The 25,738-nt window shown below is 52.1% G+C and overlaps 5 protein-coding genes and 1 non-coding gene across 6 annotated transcripts; 1 reads left to right on the top strand and 5 right to left on the bottom strand.

Annotated features, from left to right (window-relative positions):
- Window positions 1-2,631: 2,631 nt before the first annotated feature.
- Window positions 2,632-2,714, bottom strand: AYO21_07719. The gene has a single exon. It is a non-coding gene; the product is annotated as a tRNA-Asn (tRNA).
- A 1,835-nt stretch (window positions 2,715-4,549) lies between these two features.
- Window positions 4,550-6,172, bottom strand: AYO21_07718 (hypothetical protein; the record flags this gene model as incomplete). The annotated part of the gene is made up of 1 exon (XM_022657672.1): window positions 4,550-6,172. One exon carries the CDS (start codon window positions 6,170-6,172, stop codon window positions 4,550-4,552), a length of 1,623 nt encoding a protein of 540 aa, XP_022510080.1.
- A 765-nt stretch (window positions 6,173-6,937) lies between these two features.
- Window positions 6,938-8,716, bottom strand: AYO21_07717 (hypothetical protein; the record flags this gene model as incomplete). The annotated part of the gene is made up of 1 exon (XM_022657671.1): window positions 6,938-8,716. One exon carries the CDS (start codon window positions 8,714-8,716, stop codon window positions 6,938-6,940), a length of 1,779 nt encoding a protein of 592 aa, XP_022510079.1.
- A 1,762-nt stretch (window positions 8,717-10,478) lies between these two features.
- Window positions 10,479-12,155, bottom strand: AYO21_07716 (hypothetical protein; the record flags this gene model as incomplete). Its single annotated transcript, XM_022657670.1, has 1 exon — window positions 10,479-12,155. The coding sequence occupies one exon, from the start codon at window positions 12,153-12,155 to the stop codon at window positions 10,479-10,481; it is 1,677 nt and encodes a 558-aa protein (XP_022510078.1).
- Window positions 12,156-13,065: 910 nt separating this feature from the next.
- AYO21_07715 (hypothetical protein) lies at window positions 13,066-15,628 on the bottom strand (the record flags this gene model as incomplete). Its single annotated transcript, XM_022657669.1, has 3 exons — window positions 13,066-13,727; window positions 13,778-13,973; window positions 14,030-15,628. 3 exons carry the CDS (start codon window positions 15,626-15,628, stop codon window positions 13,066-13,068), a joined length of 2,457 nt encoding a protein of 818 aa, XP_022510077.1.
- A 962-nt stretch (window positions 15,629-16,590) lies between these two features.
- On the top strand, window positions 16,591-25,526 carry AYO21_07714 (hypothetical protein; the record flags this gene model as incomplete). The annotated part of the gene is made up of 2 exons (XM_022657668.1): window positions 16,591-19,480; window positions 19,798-25,526. 2 exons carry the CDS (start codon window positions 16,591-16,593, stop codon window positions 25,524-25,526), a joined length of 8,619 nt encoding a protein of 2,872 aa, XP_022510076.1.
- Window positions 25,527-25,738: the final 212 nt, after the last annotated feature.

Below are 25,738 nucleotides of genomic sequence, written 5' to 3'. Positions count from 1 at the left end.
GGCCATCCTCTTCCTTTGCAAGTCTTTGGTGTCCAGGATTCTCGGCATTTCACAAAATAGAGCGCCAACAAACGGGGCAGGACGTGCTCAGGAATTCCCCGAGGTATCTTGGGCCGCAATTGGCTATCTGCCTCACTCACCGCTGGTGCCCAAAGCAGGGCCTGATTTGGCTTGGGAGGAAATCAGGGACTCTCCCTTGCCACTGGTGCAGCCAAACATCATCAACAAAAACCCTGGTTCAAGCGACAAGGCTGCCGCACCTGAAGACCGTCACGTGCGAGGCTGATATACGGTTCGGATGCTTTATGCGGCACATCTCTCTAACTGGCAAAATACAAGACGGAAGAGAAGCCTGACCGACTAGGGATGGCGAGGAAGTGTCAACCAACAGCCAGTCCCATGCTTCCCCGTGATCGGCCACCAATTCCGTCTGTCTCACGCCCCAATGGAGGCAGACCACCTGGGCAATAATCGGCGCCCTTCAGCTTGATGGAGACACGCGACAAATGGTGGGTACCTGCTTCCAGAAGGATTTGCACCTGCATCCAAGCCCTGTAAATCTTTCAACTATGAACATGGACTAATTATTTTGCTTAGCTATCGCTTGGAAGTGATGGCCTGACCTGCATCAATGTGGCGAGGAGACCGGCCTCTTCTCAGCTTATGGGCAGGGCGCAGTCATGGATATGTCTTGCGTTCAAGCTGCTGACAGGACGTGCGCCGAGAAGTATGGTAGAATGCCGAATGCCGGAAGTGGTTTTAACTCAAACATCGTACCATACGGTTCATTTGTTGGCTAGGACCGAAAGAAAGCGCCGGCACACAACAAGCATGGTACTCGGAGTATATACGGACTATTTTATACGATGGGCTAACTCCACATTTGCAGGGACGGAAAGTGCCGGAAAGCTAAAGATGCAGCGACAAGTTCTGCTTCGTCGCCTACATATGCATCTGATCACTCGATGAGGATTTTAGCCGGGATAACTCGGGGCACTGATCGACGGAGAATGTTGTCTCTGAGATGGTCTAGCGCCGCCAGCAAGATAGCTGCTTAAAGCGCCATGACCTTCGCGGCGATTGCAGTCTCGATGAGCAGCAAACAAAACGATCGATGCAGCTGATCCTTTGCGCCAGCCGCTGATTGCGCGGCGGCACATGCCTTTGCATTGCTGCAGTATGGGAGCTGGACGATTATTGGCGACTAGCAGTGGCAAGGGGATAACCACCAAGTATCTCCTTGCTTTGCGGAAGGTTGAGCATTTATGTGCAAAAGGTCAACTGATGTTGGACCCCTTAACTGAAGGGAGATGTTTCTCCAAATCTGGCCAGGAACAAGAAGAGGTGTGCTAGTATCATGCCAACTGCAAGGCGCGCAATCCGAGCCTCATCTGCCATATTGCAGGAAGCTGGGTTGGACACTGGTGAGATAATGCACGAACTTACATTCCTCTGGGAGCAAAAGCAGCAGTGTTACAATATTCATCGATGCTCTCTATACCAACCTCTCATCTGTGTCTGACTCTCAGTGGTGACAGCATCTACATCCGTCTCTTCCACCGGCCTATGACTTGATGATGATCTGAAACCCTCACAGTATACACAGAATGAAGTGTCCCGTCCTGACCTGAGCGCGATGGTGATGGTGGTTGTGCTGAGGCTTCCGCTGGTGCTGGTGTCATGGTCTGGAATGCTCTCGAGCATGGACAAAACACACAACCACCAGCATCCAGGTCGCCACATTCCTTCCCGCGAGCACCGAGCATCATTCTTGAACTTGACATGTCTTTTCTCCAGCTCTCTTGTGGTATGGTAGTGTCTAGGGTCGAACCAGCCGCCAGCCCATGTTTGTCTCTTGAAGGTATAAGTTCAAGTCGTGCATCTGTCCTTTCAGTCAGACCGTTTCGTCAACGTCAAAATGGCAATGGCCTTTTCTTACAGATTTCTGCTCTTCTGTCTCGCTTTGTGTATCAGTTCTGTTCTCGCATCAACCCCGATAGGTGACTGGGAAGGTATCGCCGCCAGCCTGCGCAGCACCTTGGACGCCATCGAGCTGTCCCATGCACAGCATGTTCCGCCGTCCAGAGCGACGCGGTCACGGAGAGACGCAATATTTCGAGCAGGTCGTGCTGGGTATTGGAGACCGTTGGCTCGCAGTCAGCGGCTGGATCCGTCACAAGATTTTTCGGAACAGCTGAACGAGTTGGTGGGTGAGATTGGAAACGCCATCGAACAGCTAATTGAGTTGCTTGCGTCGCAGTTCACGCTTGCAACACTGTTACCTTCTCTCGCCACGTCCATGCAGTCACAACCACACCCCACCATCTTGCCCATCACCAATGTCGACCCTCACTCTCCCCTTCCGTCGCCGACCATGCTGACGAGCTATGCAACGTCAAGCGCAAGCACCTCTACGCCCTCAATTTCGATCCCATCGTCCTCATCATCGACGACTGCCACGTCCATCTCCACGTTTAACCCACAAGCCTCAGACCTCAATGTGGTCTACTATTCGCAAACGGACCTGACTCCAATCATCTCGCTGACCCAGGTCTGCGACGACCCGGCCGTCGACATGGTCATCATGGCCTTCGTCACGCATCTCATTAGCGGTGACGGCGGGGGATACCCGGCCATGAACATGGCCTCGAACTGCTGGGCGCCCAACACGGCCCAACAGGCCGTGGGAGCCACGAGGCTGCTCGACTGCGTGGGCGATGGCCTAGCCAGCAAGATCGCCAGGTGTCAGCGGCAGGGCAAGAAGGTCCTGCTCAGCCTCGGCGGGTCCGTGGGGGACCTCACGCTGCCTAGCGATGACAAGGCTATCGAGGTCGCCAACACCCTCTGGGGCCTGTTTCTAGGAGGGACGGCGAATGCCACCCTCACCCCGCTGAGGCCGTATGGGGATGTAGTTCTTGATGGGATTGATATTGGTGAGTATTTTTATTTCTTCTAATCCTTTCTCTCCTGGGGGAGAACTCCTAGCTGTTTGTATGTTGTGGACTCGTTGATCCTCATTTCTCACTCCTTACTACTTCACTTCTGGTTTTTCTCTTTCCCTCTCAACCTTGATCCATTTGGACGACGTCTCCAAAACTAACCGAGTATCTTATGGTGCCGTGAAACAGATAACGAATTGCCCTCTGCCGCTACGCACATCCCGACCCTAGTCTCGACTCTACGACAACTCATGGCTACCGACCCGTCCAAGGCGTACTACCTCTCAGCGGCGCCGCAGTGTCCGCGGCCCGATGCGTCGGTGCCCGTGGCGAGCCTCCTCAACGACATTGATTTTTTTAGTGTGCAGTTCTACAATAACCCGTCGTGCCAGCTCAGCGCGGGCGAGGGGTTCTTCGACTCGCTACGGGCCTGGTCCGACGACCTTGTCCTCGCCGGTAATACTGCCCCGACAACCCAGCGAAAGGCGAGGAGCAAGAGATCCGTCGACTTGGATGCTCGGGACGCCCCTTCTGGCTCCTCTTCCACCTCTCCAGGTGGACATGTCAACACATTCCACACCATCAACAACGGCATCACCGCCCCGCGCCTGCTCATTGGCACCCCGGCCTTCCCCGGCGCCGGCTCCGGCTACGTCGACGTTGCCACATACAAGTCCATCCTCGTGCGAGCCAAGGCCATGGGCCTGCCGAACCTAGCTGGGGCCATGTTTTGGGACGGCGCGTATCAGGAGGTCAGTGCGCAGTGGGTCAATGGCGAGAACGTCACGTTTGCGGAGGTGGTTAAGGAGGTTTTGGGGGAGTGAAGCAGGAAGAAAGGGGCGGAAGAAGGAGGAGAGGGAGAGATGAACTCGGTATCAGATACTAGAACTTGAAATGGTGAGGGGGGGAGGGGGCGAGACAAGAGATTGGTTTTGTGAGACAGAAAAAAAAAGAGAAAGAAAGATCAGAGAAAACATTTACACTAATTTAATTTGATCTGTGTCCTTCCCCCTTCCGGTGAAGGCGGCGGGACAGGGGACTTTTCACAGAAGATGAGGACTAAGGGGGAGAAGCAAATAGAAAGATACGAAAAACACGGAGGAGGGTCTACGTACCCATCGATCCATGTACTGAGATTGATACTGCAATTTGACATTGACTTTGAAAATGGCCTTGCTGCGCTGGGGCTGTAAATCAGAATCGACTACGATACCGACACCGACAATGGATGTCTTTGGAGGATCTGCGCGTCAGCGATGCGACTAAGTTTCCTAGTGGAAGTGGAAGGGAAGGGAAGGGATGAATCAATGACTGGAATGAATGGAACAGGTAAAACGTGTAGACAGTGATAAAACGAGGGCATATCTGTCCCTCGCCTCCTTTTTTATTTCCCGTTTCTTTTTCTCAAGTATAGATAGATATATGTTAGATGGTATCCGTATTGTTGTTGTTGTTTTTTTTGGCTCGACCATATCAATTATCAAAAACTACCCAAGACGTGTCCATAAAGTAACCCTCCCTATCGAATAGTATCGTATTCTCTTTCGTGGCTTATAAGAATAACATCCTAGCCCAAAGTATGATTGCACGCCCTAGTGACACGCAGTGGCTTAGTCAACGTTGATCTTGACGTACTCGCCCTCATCCTCGGAGCCAGATTTCTCCCAGTCACTCAGATTGTCCTCCTCATCGACACTTTCATGGTGCTGGTGTTGTTGTTGAGCCTGAGCATGGCTTTGGCTGTTGCTATCCTCTGGCTCATACCTAGGAAGGGTCTCCGTCGTTTCGTTGTGGGGAGCCTCACACCCGACCGTCTCGTCGCGGTCGTCGCGGTCTCGCCATGCTTCTTCTTCCTTGGCCTCACGACGCTTTTCTTTCGCTTCTCCTGTCTCCGCCATTGTGGTATCCATCGGATAAGAGTGCTGGATTGTGGGAGCCTTGTTTTGAACCTGAGGGACAGTCGCAGGCTCGGCGTCGTACATGTCCCTGTCCTCGTCGTCGGCGGCATCAAATAGCAGGTCTTTCTCGTTCATGTATGCGTCCTCCGGTCTCTCGTCAAACCGCACGGGCGAGGGGGACGAGCTCCCCCCGACGTGAACTTCCTTCTTCTCAAAGGTCTTCTCAACCTTGGGCACGCGGATGATCAAAACGCCGTCTGTCATCTTGGCAGTGATGCCCTCGACGTCAACGTTGGCAGGGTCTTTGGACGTTCCCAAACGAATGGTCTTCTCAAAGACGCCGGTTTCGCGCTTGCGGCCATCCACGACCAAGCGTGACATCATGTCTTCGTCGACACCGGGACGATGGACAACGCCAGCGACACGCACGACCGATTTCTCGCCATCCCAATCGACGCCCACGTCGGATTTCTTAGCACCGGGGAGAGAAAGGTGGATGATGTAGGCCGAAGCCGTATCAAAGATATCGGTTCTTGGCTCAAAGTCGGTCTCGGTCGAGCGAGGGGATCGCAGTCCCAGACCTTCAGCGGCAGAGGTCAAGTCGACCCCAAGACGCTCACCAAGGTTGTTCAGGAAATTGCCTAGGTCGAAGCCGGGTGCTTGCCCTGCTCGACCATCGGCAAAGGGGCCGCCGCGTGGTGGTGAGCGTGAGTGAGGTCCATGATGATGGTGTGGTCCCCAACGACCTCTATGGAAACCTCCGCGGCCGCGGAACCCAGCACGCGGACCATGGCCTTCAGCACCATCGTGTCCCGGGGGCCCATGCTGACCGAAGGGGCCATGAGGGCCGAAGAAGAAGGGAGGAGGCCCAAATGGAGGGGGACCAAATGCATGGGGCGCAAATGGAGGTGGTCCTGCCCAGGGGTTGTGGGCAGCATGATGGCCATGACAGCCACGTCCACCTCGACGGCCGCTGTTGCTTTCTTCGGCGTTGTCTTTGTTGTCCTTGTCTTCGAAGGCTTTTGCGAACCGGCCACGGCCACGGAACGGCACGTTTTTACCTTCGGATGGTAGAGTGGAAGGGTCGACTTCAGGAGGGTCCTCGATGTTGGTCTCAGACTGCTTGCCCTTGGCTTTTTCGCTGGTTTGGGCAGAGGCAGAGGCGGAAGCCTGTGCTCGCGCTTGAGACTGTTCGGCCCCTGGACGAGGGGGATGCGGTGGTGGAGTCGCTGGGACAGGTCGTCGCTGTTGGGCGAAGAAAGGGTGATCTTCGATACCTGCAACAAAGTCCCAGAAGGGATGAGGTGGTTGATTCAAGTAGTAGATGGGAGGCATCTTGCTTGCTTCAGTGATGGATAATGTAGAAAAGGAGTGAGAAATGATAATGATAGAAGAGATGGCAAGCCACAGTACAGGTCAGAAGATCCTTTATAGCAACATTACCTTGAGTTGTGATTACCCCGCTGCCTAGGCAAACGCATTCCCTACGCATGCACCTTCCAAGAACCTTAGGCGACGATGGCGGCGACGCAGCTCGAAGTTGCCAGAAGTATTGGACGCCACAGGCTCAAGTGGTGGCAGACGCAGCTATTCAATTGGGTGCCTGCGCCATGTGGCGTGGATGGCGTGAGTTTCGAGGAGGGACAAGGGACACCGACACGAGGTTCTGGGCTGTCGTTATTCTCGGTGCCTAGATGGCCATGCAATTCAACTGGCTGATGGAAGCTCAGATTTGGGGGGCAAAATTCCTTGGGATGATCGTCAAGCAGATCCTTGATGCTCTATCGGCTTCTGACAACCAAGTCCGCGCCGATGGAGGGACGCGTTGCAGCGATCTCCGTGGTCTGGAGGAAAGTAGATCCCTCCCGCTCGGGCTGACTAATATTGTTCGGGCCCGAGCCACTTAGCCACTCTCAGCCTTGTAGCCTGAGACCAGTAAGGCTACCATATTGCGCACCTTGTACACACATCACACATCCCGAGTACAACACCGAGTACGATATTCAGGTCAAGCACATCAGCCGAAGCTGGAAAATGGCTCACTAGAAAGACTCGCTTCATCTGCGCCATCCCTCTAAATCTCAGTCTGTTCACACAACATCACGTCCGCAACTGAACCTTCATCGTCATCCCATCCACTGGCACAGACGTGACCTGGTTAACGCTCCATACCTCCCGCTCACCATCATCCTTGCCATCTCCTCGCGGTCTGTCCATATCTACCTTCTGTGTTTTCCCTGAATAACCTACTTTCTCCCACTGGAAACCTCTTGCCACGGCACAAAGCACCACCTTGGCCTCTACCATTGCCAACTCCTGTCCGATACAATTCCTCGGACCGCGCTCAAAGGGCCGCCACGCACCGGTTGGTAAAGACGCCACGTATTTTTCATCCAGCCACCTGTCAGGGCGAAAGACCGCGGCATCTTCCCCCCAAACCTTTTTGTTCAGGTGAACCAAGTACCCGCAGACGTAAATTCTTACGCCATTGACCTCAACTTCCTTTTCCTCTCCACTAGTTGTGCGCAATTTTAACATTACCGGTGTTGGATTTTCAGGCGAGACGTCGGGGATCCGTCGCGCCGTAGATGCAGGGGGATGTAGACGCAACGTCTCCTTGATAAAAGCTGTCGTGTAGGGTAGGCGACTGCCGAGAATGGCTTCAGTCTCTTTACGGGACTCTTCATCTGTGCGCCCGAGAATGTCGAGCGCGTTGAACGGGCCTCCCTCTTTGCCAAATACCGAATCATGTTCTTCAATCAGTTTCTCGAGAATGGCTGCCGCGGACGGGGACCACGAAGCTTTGGAGAGCTCGAAGCAGAGCCATTGAATCAGGGTGGCAGTCGTGTCCTGCCCGGCGAACAGAAAGCTCTTAATTTGTGATACGGTGTTGCGGATCAGTGCCTCGTCTGGGGTCAGCCCTGACAAAGCGAGGCGTGTAATGGACCTTTGCAATCCGGACTGGCTGTTGTCGTTTGCGCCAGACTTGACCGACTCTTGCACCTGTTTCTGCTCCGCTGCGAGCTGCTCGCGGATGACCTTGGCCAAGTTGCGATTGAATATCTGCTCGTAGAACCATGATTTCGTCGGCCTGATGGGATCAAAATAGACCAGCGGGTTAAATCCCCTACCAACGGGGTACACCAGCTTGGAAAGCAGTCTCGATGCTGTGAGAAGACCAAAGGGACCTTTTGATCCCACGCCCTCCGGAGTTGTCTGAGCATGATAATCTTTCTCGATTGCCACAGTTGTGATGATGTCTGTCGTTAGATCCTGTGAGTAGTCCTTGAGACTGAACACTTCGCCACTTGCAGCAGCCTGCTTCAATCGATCAATGAAATCGCGAGTCTTGGAAACAATCAATCCGTCCAACGTATGCAGATGTTGTGGGGAGAAACCCTTGTTGAACCGCCTTCGCAAGACCTTCCACTCCTCTCCTTCGGCAATGATCAGGGATTCCAAGCCAATCAGGCGATACATGGACATCAAGGTATCGCTCTTTGGGAGAGAATATTTGAAGACTGAATTAGGCTGGGTGATTTGCTCCGCGATATCCGGATCTGCGACAATCAGAAAGACCGTGTCGACTGGAAGCAGATCCATCAAGTATGCTGGAGGCCGGCCTAGTGATTCCCAGATTTCTTCAAAGGCATAGTCGGGATGCCTTTTGAGAGCCGGGTTGAGCTTTTCGCCCATATTGACCAAGTGGCCCCATACTGGATGACGGGGCAACTGGGGGATTTCTTTGTAACGACGACGAGCGCTGATTGTGGTCCGGATGATCTGAACGAGTTTGATGGTGAGATAGATGGTGACGAGGGCGCAGAGGAGAAAAGGGAGACGTTTAGTGTCAAGGAGACCAAAGATGGGTTGGACCATGTTGCCGTGAAGTCAATGGGTGAATGTTGATACCGTCCTGTCGTTGTGGCTTACGCCAGGATAGAAATACCCAGACACTGGTGTGAGGTATCAACAAGGCGCCCTTGGGCCCAGCAAACAGCTAAGCCAAGGCAGATCTGGAACGGCGCGGAGGCTGATGTCGTGATATGCCGTTGCTGTGGAGCAGATTGGAAAGGGGAAGTAAAGGAGTCTGAAAGGAATCTGTGGACCAGATCAATGGGATCTCCGAGGAGAGAAGTATCTAAGTAATTAATGCCAGACGGGTGATTGGCGCAGTCTTTCTGCCCCGGTACTGGTACTTGAAACCCACGATCATCATTGATTGGCGCCTAGAAACTGTCTTCAGGGCCCTTAACGCCTGGCCCGTTAGGGACCAGAAGCCTAGAAAAGTATGGTTTACGAGGGTCTGCGTTGTTTCTCTGCGGGTGAGGTAAGGATTCCAATTCAAGATTCTGCCACACACCTACCTAGGTACCTATCTAAACTGGTACCTCACCTACGTGAAACATTAGAGAAAGCCGCCGTGTGCGTCTTTGAGGTTGGTGGCAGACAGCTTCATGAGTGAGCTATTTTAATGTGCATTGCACTGACTAGGGAGCATTTTTGGCTTCCATTATTCCGTCCTGTATACCACCCACAGTAATATCCACTGATATCCTCCGAACATTACAAATCGACCAGAGCTGACGGGTACCAGCGATCCGGCGAGCGGGTAGGGAGAAACTCGTTCTTGACTTGGTTGTCCCTAGATTGACTCAGGACATTCAGGGCTCTGGACAGTCGACGAGTCGAGCACAAGCCGAGGCCTGATGTAATCAACCCCCACCATGTTTCTCCCTACCTATCCACACCATGCAGGGATCTCGTCCCTCCCTCCATGCCATCACTCGCCTTATTCACCACACAGAACGTAACCCTGTGCCCCTCTCGCCCCTCCATCCCTCTCCCCACCCACAAAACCAAAAGATCATATATTTTATCCCGCAAAATCTGCCTCAAAATGTGCTGGTGAGGTGGTATGTGGCAATTTCACCTTATCCTTCAGAATTATAGAACTTGGGAGGCTAACAAATCTCCCTCAGGCCGAGTGGTTATGGCGCAAGTGAGTTGAATCCTGAAGAACCCACCATCACATTAGCGAGGTATAATACTAACCCCGCCAAAAGGTTTCAGGTACACCTGGAGCTCACGCTTCGAAAATGGTACGATCGGAGTACTTGTGGGTTAAATCCCTCGTGGGTTCGAGTCCCACCCTCATCAAACCATATATTTTTTTGGGCTTGGGGAAGGGATTTTTTTTTAAGCTGAGTACATAGGTGAAAGATGACGGCTTCTTATACAAGAGAGAGGAATGATGTAATCTTTTTACATCCTACAAGATGACATGGGCAATCTTCTTATTCAGGTTGAATCCATAATACAACTGCTTGGTATGTTATTTATTATACTATCGCTTCTTCCAACACAGATGCCACTGTCAGCCAGTCACGTTCGTCAACACTATGGTCTTTGTTATCATCAAGTCTGGTGTTCGAATATAAGTGTGGAATTGACAGCAGTGCGGCTGATATCGCTAAAGGTAACAGTAATAGATATGTATCATCATCGTCTGGTATTGACTATGAGATAACCTGCACCAGACCTCACCCGTGCACATACTCGGTGCACACCTTTCCACAAATATACGGACCACGGCACAAAGCCTATCCATAGCTGCAGAACGGTTTAACGCAGGACGTTCTCAGCGTATAACTATCTCTGCTTGTTCGTGTTGCTGGGTGTCGTCTTCGCTCTTGATAAGCTCTTGTTCACGCAAAGCTCCCTCGAACCACTCGTGTCCGTCTGGCTCCAAGTGCGGATCATACACAAATCGTCCAAGGACGGCTTTTGCTTGTTCCCAAGTTGTGATGTGCATCTGGTCCGCGTGCTTGACCAACGTCGTTGTAAACCAAGGTTCCTCTGTGGTCTCGACTTTGACCTTGGGATTGGCGCGGCGCGTCTTGCTGTTTTGGCGTTGCTCAAACAAGGCACCAGCATACAGCATCCACAAATATGCTTCTTGATAGTGGACCACCTCGGCTGGACTGAGCATCTCCATCGCCGTTGCCATGTCACGCGCCAGTCGAGGCATAATGACATAGGAAGCTTCGCGTATATCGGCGCCATCCTCTATCGTCGCTTCGTGCACCCGTTTGCGGCTCTCATAGACCAGCGTGAGAACCATACACGCCTGCGTCAGCCGTTGGCCTTCCGACTGGAAGATGAACTTCTCCTCCATTATATCCACGTATAAATTCATTAGGTTTCCCAGGTCGTGAAAAGTCTTGGTCGCAATCCACGCAAAGATCATGTCGGCCTTGAGCCTGTCTTGAGAAGTTCTGAACGGCAACGGAGACTCGGCGATCCACAAGCAATATCTCAGTCGTACCATGGCTTCACGGTGGTCGGGAATGTCCACGCAGGGATGAGCGTTGTGAATACCAATCGGAGGGATGGGGAGGTAAGGACAAGCAAGTGCCCATAGCCTCGCGTGTGCCTTCGCAGTCCACTCTCCAAAGGGCAAAACCGTCCTCTCCAGCTTCTTGCATGCCAATTCGGTGGCATCAAACATCATGACCAGCGTGTGCTGAACACGCTCCATCTCGTCGGTCAGAGGATCGGGGAGACGCAAAAGAAAATCCACATGGGCCTTGGCTGCCAGCGTATCCCCCGCCATGCACTCCGTCTCGAACAAACAGCGAATGTGTAATCTTAGTGCAGTCAACGACTCGACTGAGGTTTGTCTGTGGTCGGTGAGCCCTTCGCGCAGCAATCTGAGACTTTTGGCGCGCATTTTCAGCCTCGCCGTCGTAAGTTGCTGCATGGTTTGACTCGAATTGAGCCGCACTATGTTAGGGATATGGCCGCACAGCCATGCAAGAGCAGCACCCTCGTTCATGTCTCGGAATCTCTTCATGCTGTGAAGGAAGCTGGATCCTCCAATGACCCTATTAGAATTCTCATAGTTGACCGTCTTGGGCCCTCCCACCGTAAGTCGTCGAAAAAACGGGGGACTGAAGATATTCGGAAGCATGACATCCCTTGCGTATGTGATAATCCGGTTGACTTCGGGTGTGATTTTGACCGGGCACGCATTGAACGGGTCGGATGATCCTTCCAGGAGGAAGACGATTTCGTGATACTTTGGTTGGACTCGATGGCTAGGCCGTTGCCCATAATTGACACGAGATGGATTATGTTCATGTACCTCTTCTTTTTGGAGGAGTTGCTGCTGCAATTTTTCCCATTTTCTTTTCTGATGCGAAATTCGGGCAGCGTGTGCTTTTATCTCAGCTCCCTCGAGCTCTTGTTCCCGAACAGGTCTGTCTCGCTTGGATGGGGGCAAAAACTTGATGTTTGAAGGGAGAGCGAGCAACATACTGGCAGCAGAAACTCAGTCATTGGATCATCAGTTGCTCACAGCACAGAGGGCAGACCTGAACCACGAGGAGGTGGAAGCCAGATGCAAAACAAAGACGAATTCTCATCTATAAGGACGCCCCGCAATTCCAAGGAAAACTCGTCGTATATAAGGCCGCGCACGAGCTGTATGCGGTTCAGCTCAACTTCGGCTGGTCCGTTAGCTAGTGATCTGCCTTGCACAATGGTGTGATGTTGCCGGAGCTTAGCTGAGCTTCCAATAATCCGGTTGGCCCTTGGTTCAGGCGGCTGTGAACTTGCCCGTATACCAAGTGTCGACGAGGGGGTAGTACAGGCACGTCTTTACCGATGGTGAGTCTCATAAGGACAGGGATCGTTAGGCAGCACAATGTATTAAGACCTCTCCGCGAATAGCCACATCACTATCCGTCTTTGTGTCTAGAACCGGAGATTGAACTCTGAGGGACGCGCTGACAAAGATCACATCTAAGCTTCCTATACTGTCTCTGGCTAGTGGACAAGGCTGGTTTAGCCATTGATAGGCTTCCAACAGGGTAATTGCTGCAGGCCAATGCTTCGGCTCTCGGAAGCGCCTATGCAAGGATGTCCCAGAGGCAGGAAACCTTAGGATCGACAGGCTTTCAGTGGAGAACCCCGAAGGTGATAGGGTTAGCATTACCACCTCTGGTCTTCTCTTAACAAGCGGCTCAAATCTTCAAAAAATATGGCCATTGGCACAGATTCTATTTCTCAATAATGCTGGCAGCCATGAGATAAGTTTCGCGCATGATTGGAAAGCTCTATTGGTGGTAGATGCTGAAGGACTACTCCGTCTGGTCGACTTGAAGCAAGACTCTTGTCTGGGGCATGAGACGACTCGACCAGACAGACTAGTTGTATTGTGTCCATCATGACTGTTGACTTGGTGGCATAGTAATCAGCGGCCAGCCCAGTCCTGGGCCGTCAAAGTAATGGTCTGGTGAGTAGTGCATCTGTGAATCACCCCCTCCGCCAACCCCTACCCCAAGACTGTTGTGATGATGATGATGATGCGGCGGAGAGAAATGCATATAAAGATTTCCCGAATCATTAAGCAGGGATGCCAAAGATGTGGGAATGGCCGGCATGGACGCAGACGTGGAGAGTCCAGTAATCGGAGAGGGCGCAAAACTTGTGAATATGGGCGATGTGACACCTGGCCCTTGCTCGGGCGCATGCCCTGCCGTTGGAGGCTGCGGCAGGAAAGAGAATGTGTCAGTCCATTGCCGCTGAGTCTGTTGATGAGCCAAGGGAGAGGTTGGGTGGTTTTGGGGAATTCCTTGAGGCATGAACATTGGTTGCGGAGGATTGCTCCTGTGCATCGTCGCATTTGGGCTGGGATGTTCTTGGAACGGGAGCGCATTTGCCTGCTCGACTTTCACGGTGCCTCCTACGATGGAATGGTTGACTGGGCTTATTGGACTGTGAGAATTATGACCTTTCGGAGGTTGCTCGAGCAAAATCCTTCGGCATTCATCTTCAAGAGCTTGCACTCGAGGCTGAAATTGTCTCTGCAAGTGGTTGCCGGTTCCTATATACAAAGTTAGTGAGACAGACTTGTCAGAGACAGCATAAACTTACTCAGGACAAGGTCTGCATACGCCATCAACGATGTCCAGCCTTTTAGCTCATTCCGCATTGCCTCGAATTGCTCAGCGGTAACCGACCCCTTTTTCCTGTTGTAGACATACAGGGTGATGCCAAATCCAGTCGCATATGCCAGGGTGGAATGCCAAGTGAAGTCCACGCCTTTGTACCTGCTCGACAATCGATGAAGCTTTGCAAGAGACGCTTGGCGGATTTGTGGCAGATGTCCAGATGTCGTTCCATCACCTCAGGATCGTCACTCGTGCAGCATACTGGATGATGTAAGTTCAGCTGATACTCGGCAGCCCAAGTCTCGAATAGTAGGGTCGCGACGCTTAGATTGACATGCTTTGGCTCGTTTTTGGTTGACTCGTCCCAATCCTGCCGCCACGCGACTATTTTCGTGTTGAGCGTTTCTACGGTTTGAAGGTATTCTTCTGCAGGTCTCCTGACGGCTATGATGTTGTTGTGTAACTCGGTGAGAAGGGGAAGTAATTTTGCCAGGTGTAGACAAGGCCAGAACTCGCATTGACCTGACAACTCCGAAGCAAATCCGGTCTTGGATATCTCGGAGTCTTTGATGGGCCTTGGTAAAGGGATGTCGATATGCTGGAATTGCCACGGTGCCGGTAAGCCAACGCGACAACCTGTCGTCACACAGACACCTAGTATTGAATGAAAGACCCTTTTTCGGAGCTCCTTTGACAGTGGATCGTTTTCGCCGTCCGGAAGTCGGATCTTATCCGGGTCACGATGGTATTCCAGTTCGATAGCGCGAACTAGGACTTGGTGGCAATAGGTCCAAGATATACCAGGTTTTGGTAGGTTCCGAAAGTGGACGATGAGCAGCGCCATTGCCTGCATAGATGCAAGAGACCTGTCCTGGAGTAGTTCACGGTAATCACCCAGGGCGCAGTGTAGATAACGATGGGAATCGTCGAATTTCTCAGCGGAATGGAGATGGTTTCTCACCGCCGTCTGATGGGCAATTATGGCGAAGACAATCAGAACCTGGAGCCGCTCGGCAACAGTCAAGGAATCCGGCTGATCATAGAATCTGTTGACGAGGTCCATGAAGCTGGGTCGGTGGACGATCGGAACATACTGTGACATGATGACCAGAAAATGATTGGCATCACGAAGAGCTTCTTCCTTCGGAGGTAGTTTTGGGTCCTCCACACGTTGAAGTCCACACATGGTATTGATGATTGACGTCCTCGAGAGGTTGAATTTGCCCGTAATCTCAGTGGCATAGTCTTCCATCATTTCACATTCCCAGTCTGCGATGTCGACGACACCATCCATAATGTCCACCACAGTACCCTTGACCGGACCAGAATACAGAGCCTCGGAGTGATCCGGCGCAGGCCAGCCAATGTATTTCGCATCAAGTCTGGATGACGTAGGCGATACAGAATGCGCTGTGGATTGAGAGATTGAACTCCTGGGAGTGACAATAGGCGCGATGCCACTGGAGTCAGACCGCTGCAGGGAGCCATATCTGCGCTGGTAGGCGGCAAGCTGTTCCCTCAAAAATAGCAGCTCATTCTCGGCGCGATGCGATTCTCCTCTTTCTCGTGCTTGCCCCGTGACACGATCAGTGGTGTAGCACCGCAAACCCTTCTGACGACAAGGCTGACATGCCACTGGGTCTGTGTCACATTTCATCTTCCTCTCTTTACACCGGTCGCAGGCCTGCCCTGTTCGAGACGTCGACGCCAACTTTTTACGGACCGCATCGCTGTATTGCGCAGGCTCTTCGGGGAGTGTCTTGAGTCTCTTCGACGGGGGGCCATGGTCATCGAAGGCAGAAGGATTCGGTCTCTTTGGGGTCGCAATGTCCATTGTGGAACACGTCTTGCGGAGCGCGTGAGGGATACGTAGTGGCGAGTGTGAGGGTCAATGGAAAAATGCGCCAGGAATTTTTTCGAAAGCATAGGACTAGTGGCAAGTACCGGGGTACATGTTCCATAAAGGGGGAGAGGTTTGTCCTGACAGTAGGTAAGACGGTGAGCCGCAATCGCAAAGTCCCAGATGACAAGACGGCTGAGGCAAGATATAAAATGGATCTGGCACAAGGTCGAGGTATAGCAAGACTCGCTGTATCCGGAATAGCATTTCATCGATAATAATTGAGAACGCAATTGATCGTAAAGGGACCTGAGGGACCCAGGTAGGGTACGGGGGGGAAGCCATCCGGGCCAACAGAAGCATTCTTAGAGGGCACAGTGACGTACACTAGACCCCCCAAAGGCAACTCTTGCCCTACGGGATTGGCGGGCTTTAGGCATGAACCTTAGTGTATGGGTGGGTGGTTGGGTGGTTGGAATACTGGCTGCCCACCTGCCCCAGCTGCCCCTCGATAGCCGAGACCAATGCTTGTGGCAGCCCACCATGCCCACTTGCTCGGAAGGCTGGGAATACCCTTGAAAGCCCCAAAATCCTCTTTCGGTAGAATCCCACCTGGTGCCATTGGTGCCTTGGTACCGTCTTCGTTCAAGTCAGCAGTGCGAAATGCACGATTAACCATCACAAAAGCTGAGACTCTTTTTTGATCAAGATCCTCGTACCGAGTACTCGTCCCTGCGCCCTGCGCCGACCCTAGTCCTCCCCACGTGACGCGCGATAGCCAAGCAATTATCGTGCTTGGCATTGACCAACTATTCAACTGTGATGGACTTTTCTCCCTCACCTTATGTTTCTCTGTGCGCATGATGTCCTCCTCACACCACCCCCTCTCTCAATACCGGAGAATTCCTCGCGGCATATCCCGCCCTTTGATCCGTCTCGACGGTCGAGAGCAGACTATGGGACTCCATTCTCATAGTCCAGAAGTCTACGAATCCTCTTTGTTCGTGGAAGACTGCAAAGGGGATCGGCAAAACTTGACTTATGGGTCATTGGATCGGCATGCCATTCCGCGCTATCGACCAGCCGGTCAAGGTGGCTTACTCGGGTTGGGTCCGAACTATCGAATAGTTTCACGTTCAGATACACGCCTCGATGTGGAAAATATCGATATTGATTCCACACGAAGGTCCCGCAGACAGTCTCTACTCGAGGACCTTCCCGAAGATGATGCGGCGGAGAACGTTCCATCCGGAGTGAGCAGCGAATCAGATCTACGCAAGGACTTTCTGAGCTTCGATAGTGGGCATCCAAGGAAGAGGAGACGGATGTGGGCGGAACTGGAACATGTCCCTTTGCAAGAGGATGAGAGCAGTGAGTCAGACCTAGACAGTGAAGCACCTTCACCCTCCAAGGACGCTTTCGAGGAGTTCAAGAGGGATCCTGCCCGTCAGCGCCATATCGAACTCTTGAGAGCCACGGAAACTCGACCCGAGGACGTGTCGGCATGGCTTGCTTTGATCGAGTATCAGCCCGTTCTATTTGGCGATGCGCACAGTTCCCGCAGCTATGCCACTCCCTCCTCAAGAACGGTGGTCGATCTCAAAATATCGCTTTACGAGCAAGCATTGTCACGCGTCAAAGGCCGCGAAGGTCGGGATACTCTGATCCTGGGTCTCATGCAGGAAGGGAAGGCCATTTGGGATGCAGATAAACAGGCGTCTAGGTGGCGAACCTTCCTCGGTGACGAGGCCTCGTTTGACCTATGGCGGCTTTATCTGAACTTTGTCCAGACAAACTCCGTCAAATTCAGTTTTGAGACCTGTTTGAGCATTTACAAGCAATGCCTTCAAAAAGCAGGAAACGAGTCATCTGACTCGAGAGACGCTAGTTCCATATACGTCCTTCTCCGCCTGACCTTGTTTCTGTGGCACTCTGGGTTTACGGAACGCGCGGTCGGGATTTGGCAGGCCCTCCTCGAATTCAATTACTTTCGTCCCCATATTAGCCCTTCCACTGAACTCATACCATCCTTTGAGGGATTCTGGGCAAGCGAGGTTGCGCGAATAGGGGAAGAAGGTTCTGCGGGGTGGCGGTCGAATGCAAACGGTGAGGTTGAGGCGAGAAGCGACAAGGATTTCCAGGTGCGGGACATGGGTTTTGAGGCCTGGGCAACTGCCGAAACTGAGCTTGAAAGAACCGCAGGGCTGCCTGCAAGAGCTCTAGACGAGGTCAACGATGATGATCCTTATCGCGTTCTCCTCTTTTCGGATATCAAAGACTTCCTCTTCTCCCCGACCACCGTGAAAGGCTCGTGGCTTCTGCGAGATGCATTCTTCCTGTTCAGTGGCCTTTCGCCACTATCGTCACTGCCAGAGTCCAGAGTCTGGGAACGGGACCCTTTCATTCATAGCCACTTACCTCTCCCCGGCATCTCTGTGGAATCTGACAGCCCTGCAAACAGCAGCTTTGGGTTCCAGTTGCGCTTCCAAGAAGTCTTCCTGGCGTCTCAGCAAGTGAACTCCCGGACACACGGCGTTTCACTTTCTAGCCCTGCAAGACTTGTCGATTCGTCTTTCAGCTTTGTTCGCCGAGCCATATCTCAGCTTACGGAACTGGCAGTTGACGAAGAATCGAGTGATCTGCATATGGAATATGCGATTGCATTAGAGGCTGGAGTAGACTTGAAATCCGCCAAGAAACAGACGAGGACATTTCTCAAGCGCAAGGCTGACAGTCTCAAACTGTACAATATATATGCGCTACTCGAGTGCCGGCTGGACAATTTTGAAGGTGCTGAAAAGGTTTGGTCAACCGCGTTGTCGATGCGACATTCACTCGGCCCAAAAGAACAGCTTGACTCATTCCTTCTGTGGCGTGACTGGGCATACTCGTACATGCGCCGAAGACAATTTCAGAGGGCTAGGGCCCTTTTAAATCGCATAACAGAGGCACAGGTTGACTTGGCTCAGCTCCGAACAGAAAGCGAGGAGACTACTGAACCGTCTACTACAGTGCGGATAAAGGTCGACCATTACATCAAAACGCATATCGAGCAGAGTCGCTCCCAGAATCGAGCTGAGCAATTGCCGACACTAATCGACGTTCTAACATTGCATAGGTATCTCAATGCTGATCTGTCTCTTGACATAGCCCTACAGACATACCATGCATCTTTAATCTCTTTCACTGGCTCATCGACAATATCTTCTGCCGTGCTTGAAGCCATTCACGAGCAGCGGGCTCGCTTCATTTACGCCCATTCTGTGACCTTTGGAAGGAGCTTCAAACCGCGAGGACTCGTGCCCATTCTCAAAGACTCAACAGAAATGTTTCCCGACAACCTCAACCTCTTGCTTCTCCATCATTATTTCCTTCAGAAGGCCGGATTGTTTGAGCGGTTGCGGCAGCTCGACCCCAAAGAAGAGGGGCCCAACGATGTACAAACCGGAAAAAGTATCGTTCGATGCGTGCTTGAGTTGATGCTGGAGCTCAACAGACCATCGTACAGCGGAAGCACTGATCATAGCATTCGCTCAGCTTTCAAACGAGTGACGCAACCCGGGTCTCCTGGGCATGACAGTGTGGAAATATGGTACACGTATGTTCAGTGGGAAACCTCACTAATTGGAATCCATGGTCATTCAAACCTAGGGAGAAAAACATCAAAGAGACCCGAAGAGAAAGCCCACATATCTGCAGCAATGGCCACGCAATCCTTTTATGCATCGCTACGAGCATGTCCGTGGTCGAAAGGACTATGCATGCTGGGATTTACACTTCCAATATTGAGAGACGCGATTGGAGACGCGAGACTTAGACAGGTGTATCAAACCATGCTAGACCGAGGTATGCGGGTGCGCCTTGACATTTCAGATACGTTGCCGTAGTCTTTGCACTTGTATATGTATGGTACATGGAGATAGAGCCTCGTCTGCAGGGCGCGAGGCTGAAGATCTTAAATTTGCTTGGCACGATTCTTATCCCCGCAATGTCCGGGTGTCTCCAAAACTTTTTTTTTGGTTTGTCGCATGCCACCACTTGATTGATAGTGAAGATTTCAACGACCAAGCTGCGACAACTGTGAGGGGATCCTTGAAGCTGGCTGCTCTGAATTCTCGCCCATGGAAACAACTCTGAATCCCTCTGCCCTCCTTGTACGACAGCCGCAATGACCTCCACCTTCACCGCGCAGCTGCGCACTATCGCCGCAAATTCTACGAGCGAACTCGATCTGCGCGCCCGACGAGGTGCACACGCCGAATCCCTCATTTTCGAACGCAGTGTCGCCGTCAAGCAAGATTGGGAGACAATATATCACGTATGTGTGGAAGGCTTTCGAGAGCTGTGTTTACTGGATACAAGACTGCATGAATTCGAACAAAACCTCTACAGCCCTCAGTCCAAAACGCAGGACCGAGAGCTGCTGAACAAGACACAAAATGAAGCGTTGGGGCTCGTGATAGATCGATGCCTTATTCTCCTTGGATCCAAGGTGTTGCTCCGACCCGGCCTGAAAGCAGTGGAGTGGCTCGTGCGAAGATTTCGGGTTCATGTCTACAATACGGATGTGTTACTGGCCACATTTTTACCGTACCACGAAACACCTTTGTTCGAGAATATTTTGAGAATCATCCCATCAAACAGATTTGTCAGTGGGTGGAAATTCCTGGCGCCCTACCATAAAGAAGCTGCCAGTGTTCCTCGACGTGTGGTCATATACAGCGCCACTCACAACGACGCCTTTTTCTCCCTTTTCAACGATTACGTCCTGCATGCATGCCAGGAAGGTGTAGCCCACTCGTCACTACTACGCTTTTGGGGCAGCGTCGTTGTCGAGGCGGTAACTGGAAGACTGAGCCAGGTCAGGAATGGAAGAAAAGAAGTGCAGAAACAGCGGACAGAGGATATGCTGTTGAAGATTTTACCACTGCTCAGTGAAGGGTTTGAAATCAAAGACTGTCCAGAATTTACAGTCACATGTTTCACCATTGTTCTCGTGCTAGCAGGCGGTGCGAATCTCGGGGACCAGGTCATCGACTCTTTGATGATGTCGATTGCCCCCTTTATTGCCGAAGAGACATCCGACTCTAGGTCGGCTTTGGCATGTTTGGCTATTCTGGTCACCAAAAAGACCGACATGAGAGTTCCCAGAAATGTGCTTGACATATTCATCAACACCGACGACATAGGGCGACGACTGTCTGATCTACTCAAAGTGGTGCCCTTGGCGTCCTTGTTCGAGGCTCTGATCAGCTCTGCGACGTTCGGGTTGAAGCCCAAGAATATCGACAAACGAATGCGCATTGTCGAATGCATATTTGACGTCGCTGAGGACCACTGCGCATCGGCAACAAAAAGTCGGCTCCTTGCACCGCTGCTTCGAAAGTTTTTCTCAACAGATTACACCCTTTCCGCAGAATCGACAAGGTTGATGCATTTGCTTCAGACGCTGGCTGGCTCTTCAAAATTCTCGCCGTCATTCTCTCATGCGATGTCTTTGGCTGGCTGTACCCAGGCGGAGGTGGAAGGTCTTCTCCAGCAAACAATTGAAATCTCTCGGCAACCACTCCTTGAAAACACACCTATGGAACTTGACAATCTCGAAGATGAATCATTACAGGATTCGGAGCAAGCTGAAGCCATGCTTGTATCCCTTCCCCCTGAGACTATCGAGTCGTCGTTCCTCGCTTCTGGGAATAATCGCTCTCCTCTGTTTGACCAGCTTACTCGAACATTCGCGCTATGTCACAAGAATAGTCAGCTTTTGGAACGATTTGAGCAACTTCCGCTCTGGAACAAGCACGAAGGGAAGCCCACCAATCTACATTTTACCTTCCTATTGAGAGTGGCACTGGGCGCCTTTGCCACCCCTCAACGCAATGCTGCGCTTCGGCTTCTCTCGGGAATTATCAAAGCGGAATCACTGGGGCCTTTACAAGCTCTGATTCCCTACATTACCGTGCTTCTTTCTGACAACAGCCAACTTGTGCGACGAGCAGCCGTCGGTTGTATGGCAGCTGTTCAAGAGGCAGCTTCAAAGGAAGGGAACGGTGAGCAAATCACCGCCCAAACGGTGTACGATGACCTTGGCATGCGGAACGTCAAACCCCTGCAATCTGCGCAAGCAGTAAAGATCCTGGGCCAAGTCTACTTGCCTTATCTCGAAGAATTCGTCCTGGATCCTACTTACATACGGAGAATTCTTCAGACAACCTTTACTGGGAATGACCGAACGCCCTCGTCCAAAGCTGCTGATATTGAACTCAAAAAGAGCACGAAGCAAGCGCTCTATGATTTGTTGGCCGGCTGTGCTCTGGAATGTTCTTTGCTGCGAGTCAAGATCGGCATTCTCGAGCTGCTGGTCGACGTCCACAAAGTGGGTAGCTTAAGCACCAGCAAGATTCTGTCGCCTATCCTCGAAACCTGGGCATCGCTGAATCAAGAAGAAGCCGAAAATGCCGCGTCATCAGAGAGTCTTTCTTTGGACCAAATAGATGCTGTGGTGGTTCGACTCGTGAATGCACGAGACAAGGACGCCGTGGAGCACATTCTCTCAATGCTTATCGAAGATAGACTCCAGCCGCGTGCTGCTCTGGTCAATGCGTTTTTTGACAGAATTACTGCCATCTGGAAGGATATGCATCATGAATCACAAATCTCTGCTGCCCTACGCCTATTTGATATGTCCTTCTCCAAAAACTCGGCCCAAGCTGCTGGAAGTCGTCATGTTTTGCACGCAATCAACCTTTCTACGGAGATTCTTGCTGCAATCCTAGACCGCTCATTTTCTGGCCTTGCAGAGATGCAAACAGATGTCCCGCCCAGGAAAAGACGTCGTGTCAGTCATGGGCGTGAAAGCATACCGAAGGATCTGGCATTCGAACTGGATATCAGTGAGGCGAGATTGACTCTTGCGCTGGAGCTTGTGGAAGATTCCAAACCACAAGGACATCCACAACTGCTCGGAGGCTTGTTTGAGGTATTGATAATCCTCAGACGACTCAAGGACAAGGGCACATCTGAATCTCCATACCTTCTCAACCTTTGTCTCAGCAGCATATTGGCAATCATCGACAACGCACGAAAGTCTCCAAGGTCAACCATCGACTTCTCTATTGTTCGTACCGACTTGGTCACGGACTGTGTTCGATCGTCAGAAAACCCACAGGTCCAGAGCACTGCTCTCCTTCTCTCGGCCGCCCTGGCTTCTTTGGCTCCAGATCGGATATTGCATAGCATTATGCCCATCTTCACATTCATGGGTAAAAGCATACTGTCAAAGGATGATGAGCGCTCAATCTACGTTACCAATCGAACCATTGACGAAATAATCCCTCCTTTGGTTGCCACTTTGAAAAAGCAGGATGCCAAAAAGCTCGTTCATTCGACTTCAAGCCTGCTTTCCAGCCTCGTCACAGCGTACGACCACGTCCCTCAATACCGAAGGGCCGCATTCTACCAGCGGCTTCTCAGCAGGCTTGGTGCCGATGACTTTGCGTTTGCGGTCATAGCTCTTCTCGCATCGAGGCGACATGCGGAAGATATGTCCTCGTTCTTTGCAAGCTTGATGGCAGACCTTTCGGCATCAACTCAGCTGTTGACCTTTAGAAAGCTTGTCGAGTTGAGTGTTGATATTTTCTCCGAGGATCCTCACGATGCCGTTCCCTTGCTAGACATCAGCAGAACGAGCTCGGATGAGAAGAAGGAGCAAGAAGCGTTAACCTTACTAGAAGTGGCTTCGAAACTCCTCCAGTCCAAGACCCTCAAAGCGCAGGTAAAGAGACTTTCAAAATCTGACGAAGCCGGAAATGAAACCTTCTGGGTTGAGTTCGGTGTCTGTATGACGCGCGTCCTTAGTATGCTCAAATCCCAGAAGTCCAGCCATGGCAGTCTGACCCCATCGACGAGGAAGTGTTTGAGCTCGCTCCTTGAACTACCTTCCCTCGCCGACCTTCTCAAGATCATGCCCAATCTACTACAGGATATGGCACAATCCGGAGAAGGTCAGCAGGAGCTCCAGCCTCTGGCGCTTAGAGTTCTTGCGACACAGCTCCAACATACTGCTCCGAGTTCAAGGGACACCAAGACGCAAACGCAAGCCATTGCATTTCTCCCAACTCTACAGCACATTATCCGCAGCACGGACGATGAGGCACTCAGGCATGCAGCGATTGCGTGTGTTGATCGCATAACTGAGGCATACGGACGCAAGAACCCAGAAGAGGTCATCAGCGCCTCTACCGCCCTGATTGAAAGCGAATTCGGCCTAGATTCCCACAATGAAAGGACAAGGATCATGTCTCTACTCTGTCTTGCCAGCACGACGGAGGTGCTTAAGGAAGGAAGTGTCCCGATAGTGGTACAAGCCCTCCCTAAAGTCTTGCGTCTGTTGGAGTCGTTCTTAACTCGGCAAGGTGAAAGCAACACCAGCGAAGGCCGAGCGGAACTGCACGACGCTTGCTTCACGTTGCTTTCTTCGTTCATCACGCACACTCCTTTTATCATCAGTGACGAAAGCATTACTGAGATCATCAGTCTATCCTATCGCTCGTGCCTCGCAGAGCCGGACGAGGTGTCACGCAAGGAGGCTCGACTTGAGACGCTGAGCCTCATGGCACAGCGATTGGACTTGAAGACGCTCGTTAGCAGCTTGAGTCAGGCTTGGAAACTGGCGGTGGCATCCGGCGAGAAGGTCGATGGAGAAGCGATCACTGAATTCCTTGACATGCTTTCTCAAGCAATTGAGCGCAATTCGAAATCTGCCGTCGTGGGTGCTGCCGATGAGATATCGGCTTTCATACTGGACGTCCTGGATCTGCGACGGCTCATCCAAGAGAGGGACAGTGCTGACCAACAAGCCCATGCCGAAACTGTCGCCTTGTCGGACATTGAGGACGTGGAAAGGAGACTTCACGAGTTGGGCATCGTGTTCATTTACAAACTCAACGACACTACTTTCCGGCCCATCTTTGAGGGATGGGTTGATTGGGCGACCCGAAAGAATTCGGGGACTTCCACTTCTGCCGAAGGCAACTTGCAGGAGGATATGGCACGGCTGGCCAGACAAGCAAGCTTCTACCTCTTTGCCACGCATTTCTTCGCGACCCTGAAGAGCATCGTGACGAGCTACGCGAGCTACCTCCTCCCATCCATGAACGATGTCTTGCAGTCGGCCATCGACGGTGCCTCCTTGCCGGTGCGTGGAACGAAGTTGAACACCCCAGACCAAAATTCTGAGACGAAACCCTCCCTGCACATTGACCTGTCAGAAGACAGTAGCCTGCAACTGTACAAGTCGACCATAACGCTATTGACGACAGTCGCGACCCACGACGCAGATGGATTCTTTACTTCGCCCTCACATTTCCAACCTCTGGTCAATCTTCTCATTGGGCAATTGGGCCTTACCTCGTCTCCCAAATCCCGATCCAAATCCACACCTGGGGGCAACACTGAGCCCAAGAGCAAGGGCAAAGCCAAGTCGTCCTCGTCTTTGCGGGGCATGATCTTCGACACGGTGATCCCATGCATCGTGGCCCTCGCGACCGCCGTGCAAGACGTGCCTCCGCACCACCACGTCCTGAACCACCTGCTCTGCCAGCTCCGGCGCAGCCCCTCGGCGGCCGTGCGCCTCGCCAGCATCCGCACGCACATGACGCTGACCGAGTCTTCGGAGGTCGGCGACGAGTGGCTCCAGAACGTCGTGCTGGGCCAGTCGAGCACCGCCGCGACCGAGGGTGGTGGTGGTGGAGTCGCGGTTGGCGGCGCCGGCGAGACCATGGTTTACGTCAACGAGATGCTCGAGGACGACGACGAGGAGGTCGAGGGCGCTGTGAGGGATTGGGTCAGGACCGTCAGGGAACGCGTCGGCGAGGACGTTTTTGAATTTTAACTTGGCTACCACCAACCAACCTATTTACCTACCTACCTACCTCCCTACATAGATCACTACTCTATATATCATTTTTTCTCCCCACAGACCTCTCTGGGGGATTGCTCCACGATATGCTCTTGACAGGGAGGGATAGGGATAGGGATAGAGGCAACTAATTAATTTATCAGAAGGTGTTGAAAAGAGAAAATATTCGTCTCCTCTGTGCTTCT

This window comes from Fonsecaea monophora (assembly GCF_001642475.1).
Source record: "Fonsecaea monophora strain CBS 269.37 chromosome Unknown Scaff61, whole genome shotgun sequence".
Taxonomy (NCBI): domain Eukaryota; kingdom Fungi; phylum Ascomycota; class Eurotiomycetes; order Chaetothyriales; family Herpotrichiellaceae; genus Fonsecaea; species Fonsecaea monophora.
Note: the sequence above shows the minus strand (reverse complement) of the source record. Positions and strands in the feature narration are given on the sequence as shown.